Source organism: Sminthopsis crassicaudata, chromosome 4 (genome assembly GCF_048593235.1).
Source record: "Sminthopsis crassicaudata isolate SCR6 chromosome 4, ASM4859323v1, whole genome shotgun sequence".
Classification (NCBI taxonomy): Eukaryota; Metazoa; Chordata; class Mammalia; order Dasyuromorphia; family Dasyuridae; genus Sminthopsis; species Sminthopsis crassicaudata.
In genome coordinates this window covers 477,983,741-477,996,711 of record NC_133620.1, presented here as the reverse complement: position 1 = coordinate 477,996,711, position 12,971 = coordinate 477,983,741, and the positions used below count along the sequence as shown (strand labels likewise).

Sequence of the window (12,971 nt, the reverse complement as noted above, 5' to 3'; positions counted from 1 at the left end):
TAACAATTTGATTTTTCTCTTTTGTTTTTCTAATCAAATTAACTAAAGGTGTATCTATTTTGTTGTTTTTTTTTCATAAAACCAACACTTAGTTTTATTTAGTAATTCAATAGTTTTTTTAGTTTCAATTTTATTGATCTCTCCTTTTATTTTTAGAATTTCAAGTTTGGTATTTAATTGGGGATTTTTAATTTGTTCTTTAGAAAAAGAAAAAAAAGCCTGTTTAGTTGCAAGCCCAATTTATTGATCTTCGCTTTCTCCATTTTATCCAAGTAAGCATTTAAAGACACAAAATTTCCCCTTATTACCATTTTGACTCCATCCCACAGATTTTGATATGTTGTCTCAATATTGTCATTCTCTTGGATGAAATTATTGATTTTGTCTATGATTTGCTGCTTCACCCATTCATTCTTCAGGATGAGATTATTTAGTTTCCAATTACATTTTGGTCTGTTTTCCCCTGGCCTTTTATTGAATATAATTTTTATTGCATCGAAATCTAAAAAAAATTTCTGCCTTTCTGCATTTGATTTTGAGGTTTTTATGTCCTTATATATGGTCAATTTTTGTATAGGTTCCATGAACTGCTGAGAGGAAAGTGTACTCCTTTCTGTCTCCATTTAATTTTCTCCAAAGATCTATTCGTATCTAGCTTTTCTAGTATTCTATTTATCTCTTTCTTTTTTATTTATTGGTTTGATTTATCTAGTTCTGAGATAGCAAGGTTTAGATTTCCCACCATTATAGTTTTGCTGTCTGTTTCTTTTTGCACCTCTCTTAACTTCTCCTTTAGGAATTTGGATGCCACACCACTTGGTGCATATAGGTTTGATATTGATATTGCTTCATTATCTATGGTACCCTTTAGCAAGATATAGTTTCCTTCCTTATGTCTTAATTAGATCAATTTTAACTTCTGCTTGATCTGAGATAAGGATGGCTACCCCTACTTTTTTTTTACTTCACCTGAAGCATAATAGATTCTGCTCCAGCCTTTTACTTCTACTCTGTATATATCACTCTGCTTTAAATGTGTTTCTTGTAAACAAGGTATTGTAGAATTCTGGTTTGTAATCCAGTCTGCTATCTGCTTATGTTTTATGGGAGAGGTTACCCCATTCACAATTACAGTTAAAACTACTAATTCTATATTTCCTGCCATCTTATTAACCCCAAATTATACTTTTCTCTTTCCTTTTCCCCTTTCCCTCCTTCCCAATATTTTACTTATGAGCACTACTTGCCTTAAGCAGTTCTCCTCCTTTAGATACTCCCCCTTTCTTATACCTTTTCCCTACTATTTCTGTTTCCCCTTCTATTTAGCCTACCTCTTCTCTTTTCCCATTTCCCCTCCCACTGAGATCTTACCTGTAAAGCTCACTGTAAACTAAAAAATCACCCTCCTAGATAAAGCTACCCAGATTTCTACCTCCTGGAGGCCCTTGCCTCTTCTTGGCTCTTTTCTTCCAACAAAGCCTTGCGATGTCTGGAAAGAGGGACAAAAGTTGTTCATTCTTTGATCAAGGAATTCAGAGCACTCTCCATTCTTTTCTTAAACACTTTGAGAAAAAAAATACATATTTGGATGCTAAATTTGTCTCTAAACCTGGGTTGGGGGCTGGAGGAAGTCCTCAGTCAGGGCCTGCATCTGTTGTCACTGCCTGGATGACCTGTTGTCTCTTCAGTAAAGGAATTAGATTGGACCCTATGACCTCCAAGACCTTTCCCTGCACTGAACCTTGTGATCCTTCACTTTGACCAGAGCCGCTTTTCAATCAAGAAGGGCCTGGGGCCTCCCTCAGTCAGGGGCTCTGGCTAAGCCACTTTCTCTCTGGGTGTTGGTTTACTCATCTGTTACTGGAAGGATTTGGTTCAGATGACCTGTGATGTTTCTTAGGCCAGGGCTGACCCTATGCTCCATTCTGTTGCTGCTGTTTGTTGAATAATGGCCTCATAACTGAAGTGGCAAGTTGGGGCCTTTCTCCTGATTCTTTCTGTCAGGAGTCTAGGACCCTCCTTTCAGAAGCTGATGAGGTCAGGCACCTTCATTGGCACAAGTGACAAGAAGGGCTGTCTTCTCAGCCCCTGGAGGTGCCCTCTCGTGGACAAAGTCAGAGGCCACTCTGTCCAGACAAGGGGCTTTTCTGGGCTAGCCCCTGCTGAGCTCTGGAGCTGGGCAGAGAAGGGCAGATCTCTCAGTTCCAGTAGGGCAGTAATGAACTGAACCAGCTCCATCCAGCAAAAGAACTCTGGGAGATGATTATGAACCACTACATAGAATTCCCAATCCCTCTATTTCTGTCCGTCTACATTTTTTATTTCCTTCACAGGCTAATTGTACACTGTTTCCAAGCCTAATTCTTTTTGTACAGCAAAATAACTGTATAGACATGTATACACATATTGTATTTAACTTATACTTTAACATATTTAACATATATTGGTCAACCTGCCATCTGGGGGAGGGGGTGGGGGGAAGGAGGGGAAAAGTCGAAACAAAAGGTTTTGAAATTGTCAATGCTAAAAAGTTACCTATGCATATAACTTGTAAATAAAAAGCTATAATTAAAAAAAAATACAATGGAAAAAAAAAAAAGAAGAAGAAGGGCAGGTCTCAGCTTCAGCCCTCGTTGGCCTGTAAGGTTGTTGCTGGGGCGTAGAGGCAGATCCAGGTGTGCTGCATGAGTTCCTGAGGAAGCTAGGCTTGGGCAGGCCAGGCCCCAAGCCCCAAATCCTCTCGTGTTTCATCCACCTCAGGAAGTTCTCAGTGAAGTTTCAAGGCAAAGGGGATCTAATTAGCATGGGTCCCAAGAAGGGCGTGGCCTGAAAGGAGGGGGCCCAGATAGGAGGACTGGCCATGGCTGGGATCTGGAGAGCTCCATAGAAAGAGGATGGTGGGCCGAGAAAAGCCCTCTGCTTACAACACCAAGGAATCCGGGATTCGGAGTCATAAAAATTAACATCTTACCATTCAGTGGGAAAGTCTCCCTCCCACAATGAATCCTCTCCTCACACTCCTCACACTGAAAATCGCAGCCTGGTAACCATGGCTTCAAACAACTACATTCACTTATTCAAATCTTGATTGAGTACCTTTTTGTGTCAGATACTTGTGCTAGGTGCTGGAAATACAACATCCAATTCTTCCTGCCCTCAGCAGAGACTAACAGATGTCACAGCATCTCTCCTAAACATCTGTAGCCACTCCTCTGAACCTTTTCTGAACTCCTACCCTACTACTGTTTAGAGCATAATCTTTTTTTTTTTCATTCTCTCTTTCACCCCCCACAATCATTGGCTAAATCTTGTTTCTGTTTCTCTTGTGGTTCTTAGATCTCTCTCATCAATCTAGTGTAGTCGTTCCTCACCGCTCACCACGTGCCAATGACCACCTAGTTGTCTACTCTGCCTCCATGCTGGTCTGTCTTCCATCCCTGTCAAAGAGTTTCGGGAAGTTCAGTTCTAGAAATTTCATCCCGCCCCCAATTCCGTAAACCCCAGCTACTCCCTTTGACCTTTAGGAAATGGCAAACCATTCTGGTCTCTTTACCAAGAAAACTCCAAACGGGATCTTGACACAATTGAAAAATGATTGAACAATAACAATAAACTTCCATTTGCCTTTTAAATAAGGTCCTTCCCATGTGCCCCCCACCTGCATTTCCAGTCTCCCTCCCCTTTCTTTCTTTTCCCTAAGTCTTTGGTTCAGCCAAACTGGACTTGGAGCTTACTTCCTCCTCGCCTCTGCTTTGTGGAACCTCTTAGGCCAGATGCCAATTTCTAGGCAGAGTTTTTCCTGATGCCCCCTCATCCCTAAACCCCCTTGGGTTTGTTCTGTATCTACTGGACTGACCTAAGTTCCTGCTGCCTCCCCTGATAGGAGGAAGGCTCCTAAAGGGCAGGGACACTTTCATTTTTTCCCATTCCAATGTGTGCCATACTTAGGGACTTAATAAGTGGTTAGCTGGCCTTCCCTCGGAGTTTCCCTTTCAGAACCTAAGAACGCTCTGGCTTTGGGATCCGCATCAGCAAGCCAGAAACCCGATCAGTAGAGATGGGCAGGCCCTTGGAATGGATCCCAGCATGGAAACTGGGGAGGAAGGATACAGCCTCGGGGGCCGGGGAGGAAAGGTGTGGAGCTGCCAGGACTGGGCTGGTGGGAAGGCAAGATGAGGGGAGGACAGACTCTTTGGCGCGGCAGCCCAAGAAGAGGGAACGGAGAGCTTTGGGCCTTGGACAAAGTCTGATGTTATTGTTGCAGCGCACTCTCCCCCAGGCTTCCGAGCTTGAAAGCGGCTTAAAGTGGAGCTCACCCACATTCCCCAAGGTGCTTCAGGAGGAACTAGAGAAACTTGGTTCTGCAGCGACACCTGCTGACAAAAGCAGGGATTGCCACGAGCTTGGGGATTAGGGCTAGCAGGGGCCCCTTTATACTGAGGGGGGAAACTGAGCTTCAGGGAGAAACAGGCGCCTGCCAAGGCGCATCAGTCCAGTGGAGCTGGCCATCCGAGAAGGCCACAAGAAGATCTGTTTCCGGAGCAAGGGGCTGTCCTGTGGAGGCAGAGTAGATAAGTTCCCCTGCCTTTGTGGTCCCATGGCTCCCCCAAGGCAGGGCCTGTGAACTTCACTTTTAAAAATACCTGGCTAACTCTGCCTCCCACATTTGGCTTTCTCCGTTATTCTGCGTGTTTAATTCGGGGCCTATTAAAAACATGATTCGAAGAAAGGGCCCCACATCAAGGGAGTCCAGGGCTGATGGTGGAGGAGCCTGCTCTGGTTGGGCATTGCGTGCTAGCCAGGGACCCCCACGAGCACAGGCTCAGTAGAAGGCCGGAACTGGATAAGCCCTGTACAGGAAGAATCCGGTGCTCTCTCTGAACAACTCGAGGCCCTGGCTCACCGTCTCCCTAACAATCTTTGAGAGACACAGCGGGGATAAACGTAGAAACCTTGATGGAGAGGGCACGTGACAGGAACAAGGCACCACAGCTAGGTTCTTCACAACTCTGCCGTGGGTGACAAGTACCTTTGCCACTGACGGTTTCTGTCCTCGACGACCCTGTGACGATCGAGATCTTGTTATTGCCAGTTAAGGTGAATTGGAATGTCAAAGTATGATCTGTGCATTTACCCTGGAAGGTACTACAGCCACCTGGAGGAAATTGTTGTTAATGTAACAGTAGGTTAAAGAGTAGATTAATAAATGGAGATTGCAAAGCACGTCTTCCCCTGGCCCGGATATTCATTCACACTCTTGCTATTCCCTGGGGCTGGACTCCAACACCTGGTAGAGAATTTCTGAGTGTCCCCACCTCCTGTTCAAGGGAACAAGGAAAGGGATATCAACTCAGGGACCAATTCACTCACAACCCTTCCTGTGGTCACAGTCCCTCCCAGCAGGAAGGGGCGTCTGAAATCATGGAGCCCAACCTAGCTCCCAAGCAAGGCTGCTTCCATGGCCCTGAGATGGCCATCTTCCTTTGTGTACTTCCAGTGACCAGGAGCTCACTACCTCACAGGGAATCTCTCTCCCCAGAACTTCACCCAGCTTGACTTCTTGGAGCAGCACGGAATGAACATAATCTCTCTTTCCTATTTGGCTCTTCAAACATCTGTAGTGGGAGAGCACAGAGCCAGAGGCTACCAGCACCCTAAGGGCACAACCTCAGCTGCCAGAAACCCTTTTTGCAGAAAAAGAAAACTGAGGTACAGGAATACCTGGTGATTTCCCAGGGCCTTACAGCCTGTGACAAACATGTAAAGGACAGGGCTGAAGACCATCCGGGAGGGTGTCCCAGACACTCCCAGCATCAATCACTCTCTGGCTGTAGCTGTTCAACCAAGGCCATAAAGGCCATATCTGAGGACTTCTTAGACTTTCTCCTGAACACCCTGGTCCCATGAAAGCAACTGAAGCAATTTGACAGGATTTGGGGGGGGGGCTTTGGGGACAGCTCATCTCGCCTTCCATCTGCGGGGTTTGCTCAATATCTGAGGTCAATTGAACAGAATGAGCTTTGGGGAAAAACAACAACAACAACAACAACAAAACCCTTTCAAAAATATGGTGGAGCTCCTACTTGGTCAAAGCTGGTGGTGGAGAGCACAGAGGTAATAGGGAGACGTCCTAACCCCTTAAAAGGCAGTGTACTTATTCCAACCTGTTTGGGGGGGCATCTGGTCCCTCCAGTCCCCACACTTCCTACCTTTCTAGCACAGATCCTGACAGTTATGTTGGGGAAAGGGACACACAGGTTGGTCTCGGTGGCCCATACTTCGGCTGCAATACTTGGATCCCCATTCTTCGGTGCTTGACCTCTCCTCTACGACATGCTGTCCCTCATTCTGTCCTTCCTGAACGTCCCTCCCAACAGGATGAACTTGCTTGTTGCTAAGCTCTCTGGTCTTTGCAATGAATGATCATAGCAAGATTTAGGATCCTGAAGACCATCTATTCTGAAGGCCTCATCATATAAATGAGAAAGTTGAGATCCAGAGAGCTTGGATTAAGGAAGAAGGGAGAAAGGGCTTCCTTCCTCTCTCCCAGGTGGAGACAATGACTGCTCTTTGATTAGTTAAAGCCCTGCTAATTGAACCGAGCTTGGGCTGGCAGGCTGGAGAGGGCCACTAAATTGCTAAAGACCCTGGCAGTGGTGGGAGTAGTCCCACTTTGGGAAGTGTGGATCCTGGAGGGCAGCATTTTTAAAACCCTTCTGGAGAAACAGGGAAGAGTGAATAACAGAGACCAAGGGTCAGCAGCAGTAGATGGAAGACTATTTCCCCTGCCGGAATGTTCTACTCCTTATCTCCACCCCCAGTTTCTTTGAAGTCCCAATGAAAATCCCACCTTGTACTGGACGCCCTTCCCAACCCATAGTGCTTCACTCCGGTGCTTTCCCTCGCTGATCATCTCCAATTTATCCTGTCTAGAAGTTGTTTGTACATATTTGCTCACTGGTGATCTACTGGATGGCATCCCTAGGCGAGGGTCCAGTGTGTCCACATGCAGCTGATCAGACCGAGAGGAGCCCAGAAGGCTCCGCCAGGGATCGGGCGCAAAGAACCCAAGAGAGCAGTTGGGTGGATTCTCTAAATTTGTGCACCTCACGTTTCTTCGGAGCTACTTCAGTTCTGCTTTACTCCTAGAGCACAGTGCCCGCCCTGGTGTGGACACGCCATACTGGGCTGCCCACTTTACAGGGTGCATGGAGAGGAAATGCTCTACCCAATAAGAAACACTTGGAGCACAGCTTTTCTGTTGGAAAGATCATAAATATATTTAAGAACAGAACAATGAAATAAATAGGGTCTTCTACATAGGGAGCATATGATACAACATAAATACATTCCTTAGACAAAGCAGAGGATGGGGCGGGGTCGCTAAAAGGGCAGAGAGCTCCCCAGAGCCCCACATCTTTCCTCTGACATGACAGAGCTCCCCTTCCCTGTGACAGCATCACTGCAACCAGGCTGGCTCAGATGGGCTCAATAATGGAGTGAGGAGAACATGAAGAAATATCTGGGAGTACGAGGAAAGGTGATAGAAGCGCTTGGGAAGCAGAGGGGCCTCCAGCAAGCACCTCTAAAGGGAGAGAGGGCAGGGGTGAAGACTGCGGGTGTGAGCCTGGGCAGGAGATGTGAAGGGACAAGAGTGTCTGGGCAGGAGGGTCACAAATGCTTGGGAAATGGGGTGGCCTCTGATGTTGAGGGTCAGAGGGTGTTCACCTGAAGCCACTTGCTCTCACTTTAAAGAGGAGAAAACCCCAAACCAGAAAGATGGAGTGTTCCCTCCAAGTCACAGGGGCAGGAAGGAGCAGAGGCAGGGTCTGAACCTTGGACCTTCAACTCCCAATCCAGCACTTTCCATCGCACCGCACTGCCTTGTGCTTGTCCCCAGTTGCCCTGGGAAGAACTTCTTGTGTTCCTGCCTCTTCCACTCACTGTGTCCCAGATTTCTGGGAAGAGGCAGATGGAGGCTGTGCTCTCCATGTTTCCTTCTTCTCTGTGAGGGGAAAGAGCAGGAGGGCTCCCAGCCCTTTCACCAAGGGCCAGATGTGCGCTCCTCTCCTCTCCTCTCCCCTCCCCTTGTGGGCAGCACACTTTCACTGTCTCTGGTCTGTGGCTAAAGATGATGGCCAGCTTGCTCTGCCTCCCTCTCCTCACCCAGAGAACCTTCCCAAGATACCATCCTGGCCGCGTTGCTCCTCCTGCATCCTGGATAAAACCAGCCAGCTCTGCACATCACTACCCCTCCCAGACTTCCTCAGGGATCTTACTTTCCAGCCAAACTGGATTACAAGCAATTTCCTGACCTTGACGCCATGGCCCCCGTCTAAGCCTTTGAACAGCTTGTTCCCTGTACCTGGACACCCTCCCTCCTCACCCCTGCTTCTTAGCATCCTCAGCAGATCCTGCACAGGTACATGCAAAGCTCTCCCTGATTTCCCGGAATCAGTATTTCATTGTCTGTGTCTGTGGAATATTCCACAGCACACCCACATAAAGCATACTCTTCCCGAGGACAGAACCTGGTTTGGTTTTGTGTCCCTTTGGACTGATGCTCTCATCAGTAGAGGGAACTCCTGTAGTAACTGCCTCCCTGGAGTAAATTGCACCTGCCATGCCTGGAGAATTTCGTGGGTCTCAGTCCACATCGCCAGTTCCACATAATGTTTAGACTATGTCAGAGGCCTTGTGACTCCCAGCAGTCTTCTCTCCAGTGGCTTTCCCCTTGTGTCTGGTAGAGAAGGTACTTCACCAGGGCAGAATGGCAATGGGTCGAATTTCCGGGGGTCAGAAATGGAAGGCCATCTGTTCCCCCCTCTCTCCAGACGCCTCCTCTGCCCACATGTGATTTAGCCACATATTACTGGCCCCTAATGTTATCCATGGTGAGTTCTTCCTGCTGAGTCCTTATCTCAAGTGGCTGAGGAGGCTGGAAAGCAGGCTGCAGATCACTGGGGGAATCCCCAGTTTTTCTAGGGGGTGACCAATTTTGTGGTCTCACTTTTGGAAAATAACAAGACACCTTTCTACCTGAAGGGCACTTCTCCTAAAGCACCATGAGGCACCCAGGCCCTGCTGAACACGGGCTCAGAAGGCCAGCTCCGTGAGACGGGCGCCTTCCTTCCCCACCGGCACAGTGGGCCCTTCAGACCTGACCGTGTCCAGAAGCTTGACTACGAACTCCAGCGTGGAGCAGGCCTTCCTCTGTGTGTGTGCTGAGCTGCGAGGCTGCCCTTTGAGAGCGAGTCCCACTGAGGGCTGCTGCCCCTTTTCTTAATGAGGAACCGTGACCGGGGAACAGCACAAACCAAGCCAGAAGGCGCCCAGCTCCACTTCCTTCTGCCACGTACCAGGAAAGACTCAGGAAGGAATCTGCCATCTTCTTTGTGGGGGGGGATTGGGGAGTAGGGGGCTCCTGCCCACGCAGGCAGGGTGTGCTCTCCTCCCAGCTGGAGGAGTCAGTAAGAGGTCTTTAAGGTGCTACATGGTGCCCAGGTGCCCCTTCCCCTTTGTAGCCATCCAGAGTCATCAAACCCAGGGGGCTGTCCTCAAGTGCAGCTATTCCCAGGGCTCCTGGCAAGGCGGCCCAGGCCCAGGCAAGGTGGGTTGTGGCTGCCCGGACTCAGCTTATTTTCAGCCTCAGCACCCTGGAGAGCGGCTCTTTGGCACTGGAATACATGAGGTAGGAGCCTGTGGTTGTGTTGAAGGCTTCCCAGTCCCTGCAGCCGAAGGTTGGGAGGTGGTGAACGGCCACGAAGCCTTCGTAGCCTTGCCACCTACAAGAGGAGAGGGGGGAATCAGGCCCCGCCATGGGGGCGCTCGCCACTGACCCAGAGTTACTAGGAGGAGCTAGGCTCAAGCTCAGGCTCAGCCCCTTCCTCCCTGTGTCACCTCCCCCTCCCAGGTCTCAGCCCCTTCCTCTGGAAAAGAAGGGGATTGGGCTGGGCAGCCTCCAAAGAGCCTTCCCTTTTTTAGTCTCCACTCCTCATTCTTCTGCGATTGGATCAGGCCCAGGGGCCGCCATATTGACATCCCAGGGACTTGTCCATGGTCACTCTGCTAGGGTATCACCCAGATGGGCATGAACTCTGGCCTTCCTGCTTCTTGGGCTGCACAGGGGCCCTGCTGAAGGTTCAAGGACAGAAGTGGAGAGAGGGAGGGAGGGAGGAAGGGAGAGAGAGAGAAAGAGAGAGAGAGAGAGAGAGAGAGAGAGAGAGAGAGAGAGAGAGAGAGAGAGACAGACAGACAGACAGACAGACAGACAGACAGACAGACACAGAGAGACAGACACAGAGAGAGAGACAGAGAGACAGACAGAGAGAGACAGAGACAGAGAGAGACAGAGACAGAGGCAGAGAAAGACACAGAGAGAGACAGAGAGACAGACAGAGAGACAGACACAGAGAGAGAGAGAGACAGAGACAGGCAGAGAGAGACACAGAGAGAGACAGAGAAAGAGAGACAGAAAGAAACAAAGGCCTGATGGTATTGGGAGACACACAGTGAGAGAAGGAAGAATGGGGAGGGAGGTCCCTCCAGCAGCCCTCCCTCCGATGTGACTTTAAAGGCTGCTGGACTGGGAGCTGTCTGCCCAAATGCTCTCCCAGCCTCCTCTGGGCCTTTTGGGCCCCTGGCGACCAGGGAGCTCAGCTTAGACAACACCTCCTCCCCCAGAGCTTAGCCCCGGCTGGTACGAGAGGGCTCTGAGTCCGGGCCCAGCTTCCGCCCCTGCCTGCGTTCCCCGCCTCATCAGCCGAGAGGAAAGCCCCATTCTTGCTCTAAGGAGCCTCTGTAGCGGGAGGGGGCGTAGGGGTGTGCGGGGCGCCCCCCTGTCCCCTGCGGCCGCAGAAGTCAGCCCTGAGAAGCCGGCCTCCCCTGTGGAGTCTGACTCCTGGCCGGGGATGCTCTTTCCCCATCCCAACTGCAGAGGGAGGAGGCGGCCCTGGAGAGCCGGTCACCCTCCTGCCATCCTTTCCGGGCAATAACCATGGGACTGTCTTTGGTCCTTGGGTCAGTTGTGTCCAAGGCGGGACCCAGATCCAAGACCCCGCTGGGAGCTGGGAGGAAGGAGCCCGGGCAGGGACCTCCACCTCTCTTGCTTCCACTTGCTCTGAACTGTCAGGGAGAGGCTGGTGAATGAGGTCAGGAGATGGGCTCTGCAGGGCGGGGGTCGCGGTGTGGGGAGAGCGGGGGTCGCGGTGTGGGGAGAGGGGGGTGGTAGGGGGTACCTGTATATAATACTGTTCACGGAGAAGGACTCTCCATCAAAGGAGTTTGCGACGACCAGGAAGTAATCTTCTCCCACAGAGAAAAACTCCCAGTCCAGAGCACTGCAGAGAGAGCACAGGGCAGTCAGGGGGGGGGGGGGGGGCAGCGGCAGCCCCTCCCCCAGGGGCCTTATTGTGAGCAATGTGGGAGGAGGGTGGCGCCATCTTTGGAAAGAGGAGGCGGGTCTGGGTCCCCGCAAAGGACGAGCCGTTTCGGTTAAGCCCCAGGGCCGGCCGAGTCGCCTTGGGTACCCACCCGCAAGTGCCCGGGCCATGGATCCATGGCTTCCACCAAGGGACAAATGAGCCCCTCCATCTCCATCCACGTTCGCCCTCAGAATCCCGCAAACTGCGGGGGGCGGGAGCGCAGCTTCTGGGGGCTGGTCCTGACTTTGGCCCTGGCCGGGCTTTGGCCGCCCACTCCTCAAGTCCAGAGCCGGACAGCTCCCAGAACCAGGCCACGGGCAGACGGGGGTTCGGGGGCTCCTGCACGGGAGGCCGCGTGGAACAGCGGAGCCGGGCGGACCGTGACTGAGCGGGTGAAAGCCCTGGCTTGGCCCCGGGAGGCTCTCTCCTCCAGGGGACGTCATCCTCCGGGACAGCCCGGGAGGTGCACAGGGAGCGCTCTCCTGAGCGGGGCTGGTGTGGGAACCCCCGGGTCACACAGACGGGGCCTCTCCCACAGCGCCCCCCGCCTCGGGGCTGCCCCCAGACCTGCCCCCCCGCCCCCAGCCTGCGGCCCGGCACGGCCCAGGGACCTGCCTGTAGGTGGGAATGTCTTGGAACTTGACGAACATCTGGGCGGTGACGTTCAGCTCGTAGATGACGGAGTTGACGGCGTAGGCGTTGGTCTGCGCCCCCGCGTCGCGGTCGTAGCTGTGACTGTTGGCCACGGCCAGGAACAGCCGCTCCCCGATGTGAAAGACTTCCCAGTCTGCAGCCCCGAGGGTCTAGGGTCAAAGCAGAAGCGCCCGGGGGGCGGAGGGAGGCTCGCGGGAGCCCCCAGGTGACCGGAAGGGGCTGCAGCCTCCAGAGCCCGTTATTGGGGCGCCCCTCCCGACCCCACTTTCACCCGGCGGCTGCGGGGGCTCCCTGTTTCACCCCTCGGCCAAACGAGCAGCCCCCAACATCCTGAACCAGGAGGGGCGGAGCAGCGGCCCGGGGGAGGGGCATCGGGACCCCGGAAACGAGCCGGGCGCCCCTCCGTGCTCACCCTCGCTCCCTCTGGGCCTCTGCCTCCTCCTCTGTAAGGGGGAGCCCGGAGCAGACAGGTTATGGGGTCCCCCCGCCCCAAATCCTATTCTGGAAAAAAAAACTTCCCTTAGGAAAAATGCCACTTTCTTCCCCCACAAGAGGCCAGCCTGGCGTCCACAAGAGGGCGCTGCTTTCCTCCACTATGCCCACTGGTGGGAGCCTGGCAGCGGTCCCGCTCACCCCAAACGGGCCACACCTCCGCTCCCGAGGGCCGGGACCCCCGAGGGCCGGGACCCCCGGCTCGTTCGCTCACGGAGGACGGGGCTTCCAACAACTCGGACATGACCTGGGAAGAGCCTCCCAGCAACCAACGGGAGATGTGCTCTGGGACATCAGAGCCGGCCAAAGTGAGGGGAGAGCCTCGACCAGAGACCCGCGCGGGGCCTCGCGGGCGGCGCACAGACGGGGCTTCTGAGGACCGGGGGGCCCTGAGTGCTCCGG

General features: G+C 52.1%; 1 protein-coding gene across 1 annotated transcript in view; it reads right to left on the bottom strand.

Annotated features, from left to right (window-relative positions):
- Positions 1-7,254: 7,254 nt before the first annotated feature.
- The window catches only part of TSPEAR (thrombospondin type laminin G domain and EAR repeats), a 163,182-nt gene continuing 157,465 nt past the window's right edge, over positions 7,255-12,971 (bottom strand). The window contains exons 10-12 of the mRNA XM_074264553.1: positions 12,039-12,226; positions 11,238-11,339; positions 7,255-9,785 (exon numbers count right to left, since the gene is read on the bottom strand). Coding sequence (XP_074120654.1) covers positions 9,632-9,785; positions 11,238-11,339; positions 12,039-12,226 — 444 coding nt within the window. The 3' untranslated portion in view covers positions 7,255-9,631. The remainder of the gene's footprint in view (positions 9,786-11,237; positions 11,340-12,038; positions 12,227-12,971) is intronic.